This window comes from Alligator sinensis, unplaced genomic scaffold (assembly GCF_000455745.1).
Source record: "Alligator sinensis unplaced genomic scaffold, ASM45574v1 scaffold324_1, whole genome shotgun sequence".
Taxonomy (NCBI): Eukaryota; Metazoa; Chordata; order Crocodylia; family Alligatoridae; genus Alligator; species Alligator sinensis.
The window spans coordinates 1,016,659-1,022,771 of record NW_005842188.1 but is presented as its reverse complement, the minus strand read 5'-3'; the positions used below and the strand labels follow the sequence as shown (position 1 = coordinate 1,022,771).

Here is a 6,113-nt window from a genome sequence, read left to right as displayed (position 1 = left end):
AAAATGGCCTGAAAACTCAGAAGCGGCCTTCTCCCAGGGGGACAACCGCGGTGTTAGCATTACTAAGGTTATGAAGCAGGTCAATTTTTTTTCAGGCAGACGATGACGGCGCGGAGGGGGAAGGGAAGGGAAGGGGGGCGGAGACAGCCCAAAAAGAGGCGGGAAAAGGGGTGCAGGGCCCGCACCAGCAGGCAGGGAGCTTGCAATTCGTGCCTCAGAGGAGCCCAAGTGCCAGGAGCGGGCACAACGCAAACGCGGGAGGCCGGGACTAGCAGGGGGCACACAGCTGGGTTACCTGGGGCCACGAGCACCCACTGGTCGGGCCGCGCGTCCGCCGGGCGCCGCCGCCTCTGCATGGTCCTGGGGGCGGGGACGCCGGAAGCGGAGGGGGGAGGAGCAGGAGCGCGGCGGGCGGGACCACTGCCTCCGGAGAGGGACGAGTGCGCCCCCTTCCTGCGCGGGGAAGTGGTACGGCCCGCAGAGGGGCGGGGCTGTGTGGGAGCTAGGTGGCTGCTCCCAGCCGGGTGCTGCTTCCTCTGTCTGCACTGCTCTCGGGGCCAGGCGTCCCAAGCGCAGAGCGGCCCCTGCTGTGTCAGGCGCTGCAGGTGCTCCGGGGAGCTCGCTGGAGAGCCATAGGCTCTTGTTATAGTTCAGCTTCTTTTTTACTTTGGAGAATCTGTGGCGGCGGCGGCAGCAGCAGCAGCAGAGCCTCCCAAGGCCTGAAGAAGGGTGTTAAGCTTGCAAATAAAATTGTTCCAACTATTTAGTCAGTGTAATAAAAGATTTGTTGTCCACCCAGAGCCTTGCCTACAGATAGTAGAGCCCCAGGTGGAAAGGCCGGCTTGTGCCACGTGCCTGTACCGAGTTGCAACCAAAATGACCCCGATACCTGAGCGTAGATCTCAAAGCATTCCATTCGTTCCCCCCAGTCAGCAGGAGAAGGAGGTAGTGACCGTGCAAAGCAAGCATAGCCCAGAGACCCTTTGTTTTAACGCCAACATCCCACCAAAATATCTGGGCAGTTTGCTTAAAAGGCGCTCTCACAATTTGCTTCCACGCCTGTTTGTTTCAGGGCCTTACAGGGTTGCCCAACATACGTGGAGGGTTGCAAAATACGCCTGTAAGCCCCGGTCTTTGTGTTCGCGCTCGTTAAAAAGTTGGGTTGGAAGAGAGGTGCCTACCTGTCACGTTGGGAGTGTGTGCCGGAGCAGCCAGATTTCAACAGGCAATCTTTTTCTGTATTTAGGCCTGTTTACGAGGAAAGCAAAAAGAACCTTAAGTTGAACCCTCATACAGCAAAGGATTAAAAGTGCAGGCAGAAGTGACAATTTTCACTCAGTTCGGCCCCTGAAAGCGCTGTAAAGCTGTGACCAAGCAAAAGTGCACAGCTGCAGAATGCTATGAAGGGCTGGAACCCATGAAAATCTGAACCGTCATTGCACAAGGGTTCAGATGAAGACGCTTCAAAATGGAGCAGCTTCTGTAATTTGTGTCATGCTGCCTCACAGCCCCTGCCTTATTTTCAGAATTGGGAGGGTGGGGGAAGGAGCGGAGGGAATTTGGGCTGGGGTTTCAGCCAGCACTGGAGGGTGGGGTGCGGGGATTGGAGTCCCCCCATCCCACCCTCCAGTGCCAGCTGGGGAACCCCCAGAATGCACTCCCCCTGCTCTCTTTCCCCCTCCCAGCAGAGATGGGGAAAGAGCGGGGGGAAGGGCATTGCTAGGGGAGAGCGGCTGCAGGCTCATGGCTGTTCTAAACAGCAGCTGGACTCCCCAACCCCCGGGACCCAACAGCAAATTTCTGTTGGGTCTGGGGGAATGTTGTAACTCATGGCGCTTCACAGGAAGTGCCACGAGTTACAACGGGGAGCTGCTCTTGTCTGTGCCTTTGGTGCATGCTCGAGGTCACACAAGGCGCAGACAGAAGTGACGATTTTCACCCAATCTGGCCTGTGAAAATTCTCTAAAGCTGTGACCAAATACAAATGCACTGCTGCAGAGCGCTTTAAAAGGTCCTAATCCTGCAACAATCTGAACCCTCATTATATGAGGGCTCAGATGAAAGCGCTGCAAAGTGAAGCACCTTCATTTACTTGTATCTATGCATACTGGGAGCAGGGATGGGTGATGTAGCCCAACCCTGCTCCTGGCGCTGTTTTCAGAATGGGAGAGGGGAAGGGAGCAGAGGGAGCTCATTTTGGGGGTTGCCCAGCCAGCGCTGAAGGGTAGGGCAGGTGGATTGGAGCACCACCCCCCAAGGTGGGGGGAGCTCCAATTCCCCCCCCCACACACACACACACACACTAGCACGGCTGGGGAAACCCCAAAACAGACTTGCCTCTCCTGCCTTCTCTCCCTCCCATCCTGAGATGGAACAGGAGCTGGGAGAGGGGGGTGGAGCTCTATCCCCTACCCTTCTGACCCAATAGCTAAAGCCTGTTGAGTCGGGAGGATTGGTTTAACTCATGACACTTTCTGTGAAGCATCATGATTTAGACCCAGGAGCTGCACTTCTGTCTGCACCTACATTGTTTATTTGGGGTACTGATTTCAATGAGGGCCCTGCTACATGTTACATATATTACACAATTAAATCGTTGATTGCACAATAAATTTAGACCAGCCACATGTGCAAAGTAATTATCACACCATAAAATGACTTTCAAGCTATAAAAAGATCCAACCAGCCACAAAGTTAATGCTTGAAAACACGTAACAATTCTATAGCTGGTTTTTATCCAGTTTTAATTTGAATGTGTAGTAGGGCCCTGAGGTTTTAAGGTAAGGGTCGGCAACCCATGGCTCATGGCTCCGATCCAGCCTGCAGATCCATTTGATCCAACTGCAGACTTCAGGTTTTGGCAGGGTTTGGGACTGGGCTAGGAGGCTTTGGCAGCAGTCTCTCTCCCTGTATGGTCAGCAACAGCTGGATCTCTCTCCAGGCCTCCTCTGAGAGAAGAAGGGTCAAAAGTAGCCAGTCCTAGCACCCATCTCCCCACTGCCTCTGACTAAGCTGAGTTATTTCATTCCACAACTTGAAAAGGTGGCAAAAAGCTGCATAAATATTAAAACACCCATCAATGCATGCAGAAAAAGGCAACATCGTAATGATGAACGCCAGCTTGTGCAAAATGGCTGTTGCCTATTGTAGGGCTATTAGCAGTGTAGCCATGAAAAGCCACCTATCTATTACAAAATGCAAGATGAGAACTAAATATGCTACAATATGCTATATAATTACTCTCTGCTTGGAAATCTGAACCCCTCAGCAATTGCAGTGTTTCCAGGATTGGGTTTATGGTGAAGATGGTGTCATAACACCCAACACTAGCAAAAGTCATTGTATATTTGTAAACCTCACACATACTCATATTTTTTAAAAGACCAATACATATTTAAGTACGTAATTTCAAGTGCTTCCAACATAAATTGAAATCAAAGGGAGTTGCAGCTGCTCATTCATTTGTTTAATTTATTTTGATATATAGAAGCACTTCTCACAATCCCCAGATATATATTTACCTTGTGATACTATAATACCTTCTTCTTATAGTTATACACCTCAGAAATTACCTAAACTAAAATCAGACAGTAGTTTAGTTATAAATATTTGCAGTCAGCAATTTTAGTGTATTCACACAAGTTTTTTTATCTGCCTTTTTGAACAATATTTCAAGATGTACTAATTAAGGATATCTATTGTCTATGGAATTGTGGAATTGTAGAAGCATCCAGCTAGGATGGTTTAGGAATAATAAATTCTGCATCTGTACAGGCAGTTGGACTAGATCAGGGGTCTCAAACATATGGCCTGTGAGCTGGATCCAGCTCATAGAACCATATCATCCAGCCTATGAGGCTCCTGGAAGGGCTGGGAATTTGGGGGTAGGGTAAGCAGGGGTGAGGCCCACTGTTGAATTCTGGGATGCAGAGTCCATTTTAGCAGCAAGGGGATAAGCAATGGGTTGCATTAATCCCCAAAGCTCCCTGAGCCAACACAAGACCACTGCCACTGGTCCAACACTGGAGGTTAGTCTGGATCTGACCTGTGAGGGGTACTACAGTATGGTTCCAGCCAGGGGGCCAAACAAATTTGACACCCCTGGACTAGGTGATCCTTGAGGGTCCTTCTGAAACTGAAATTCTATAGGTACAAAGACATGTTCCAGGACTTGCTCACTTTAACATTTTAATTGCTTTTAAATTAATAAATATTCCCCCTGTTCTTCTCCCCCCAAAATGGCCTCAGTGGGTGCCTGTAGACATGAGGGGACGTTGCTCTGATTTGCTGTAATTACAGTGCATCGGAGCAGATTCAATTAATTGAGTCTGCTGGATTGTGCTAATTAGCATGCTCCAGTAGCTTCCGTGTCTCATGCATCAGTGTCCCTGCACTTCATAATGGTGGCAGGGGTGCTTTAAATAAAGGTTGTCAAAAGAGCTTCAGTTAAAGCACCTCCACTGCCATTTTGAAGTGTGGTGACACTGATATAGGAGACACTGTGGGTGCTTTAATTAGAGCGGCTCTAGGAGCTGCTCTAATTAAAGCACCCCCCACCCCCAGCCCTGGAGCATGTGTAAAGACACCCAATGATACCGTAAGGGGAAAACAAGATCATTCTGAAGTTTCAAAACCTAGACTGATTTAAACTGTGGTGGTGATATCACTGCAAGTACTTACAGCCTGAGCATAACACATATGGGTATTCTCATTTGTTTCCCTAAGACTTATCATGGTCAGAAAGTGAAACAGACATAATATGTGATTGCAGCCAATGTGAGAAACTGAAGAGCCATGTAACAGATTTCAGAGCCATATGAAATGCATTCATACCTCACCTGCACTCTGCCCATTAATCCATTTCTGCCATGACTACTCTAACAGGCCAAAGCTCTGAATGGATGCAAACATCCCCTTTTGCCAAAGGAATGTTACTTTCTGTTGCCAGAGAAATGTTGCCTTTTTTCATCTTCAACTGTAGAATTTCCCTCTCCCTCCCCAAATTAAATGGGCTTGAAGTCAAGTAATTTTCAAGTGCTGCTTTGCAGCAATCATAGGTAAATTGTTCAGATAAGTGTGATTTTTTTTTAAAGCCAAGGTTGCCCTGCAAGAGAAAGAAATGGTTTAGTTTACAGGCTTGGCTACATAATGTTCCTGCAAATACACACATTCTTAAGTCCTACTCACATGATTGGAGATAAACATGTGCATAAATCATTGCTGGATCTGGCCTAGGATTGCAGTGATATTTGATTTAATAAAGTAAGATGCCTAATAATGCACCAAAACATGGTTCATTTATTAGTGTTAAAAGGGAATTATGGTTTATCCAAATGCCTATTTATTACAAATCACATGAGCATGGGTCTGTGATATTGAAGCCTTTTGAAAATGTCTTATTTAGTTTTTATTTTCAACATATTTATTGTATTACATTTTTTCCTTTGTATTAAGAGACAAGTAACACTATTCCTTCACCCTCACAACCCTGACTAAACAGACAAGGAAAATCACCAAAGTAAACATGAAACCTGTAAAGCAGAATAAATCCAAACCAAGACATGGATCATACTGGGTTTTAAATGAAAATAGCCTTTCTTAAATAACAATGCATTTATTCTTAGAGACAACCCCTTAATCAAAAGTTCTTTACAACCCCCAGAATACGCCAAATCTGTGTGTATAAAATGTAATGATCTGAATATGTTTTGATTCTGTGTACAAAAGGAAAAAAACCCCAACATAAAATAAGGACCAAAGTGAGCTTGGTCTTGAACTCATGTTAAAGGGGTTTCTGTTGTTCTGTCTAGCTCCACAATATCTCTGCAGGGAAAAGTACCAGAATGGAAGCTCAGCCTGATTCCTAAATTCCTGGGGTCACTTTTAACTTTTTCCCCAAGTCCATTCACTTTTTTCCCTTTGATCATTTAGAATAAGATGATGTTGGCAAATCTAACTTGCAATTATTTGTCTAGTGATTTTTCTCTACAGCAAGGGTCATTTGAGAGCAGATGACAAAGGGTGCCTGTAGACATGCCTGGAGATGACTCCAATGCGCTGTAATTACAGCACACAGGAGCAGACTCGATTAATCAAGTCTGCTGGAGTGTGCT

General features: G+C 46.7%; 1 protein-coding gene across 4 annotated transcripts in view; it reads right to left on the bottom strand.

The window, feature by feature from the left end:
- Positions 1-407, bottom strand: part of RNASEH2B (ribonuclease H2 subunit B) — a 47,831-nt gene extending 47,424 nt beyond the window's left edge. For 2 of the 4 annotated variants that reach the window (XM_014521156.2, XM_006026279.2), the window contains exon 1: positions 296-405. In XM_014521156.2, coding sequence (XP_014376642.1) covers positions 296-356 — 61 coding nt within the window. In that variant the 5' untranslated portion in view covers positions 357-405. Of the gene's footprint in view, positions 1-295 lie in introns of all 4 variants that reach the window. The other 2 variants (XM_025207205.1, XM_025207206.1) reach the window with 2 other exon arrangements.
- Between the last annotated feature and the right edge of the window lie 5,706 nt (positions 408-6,113).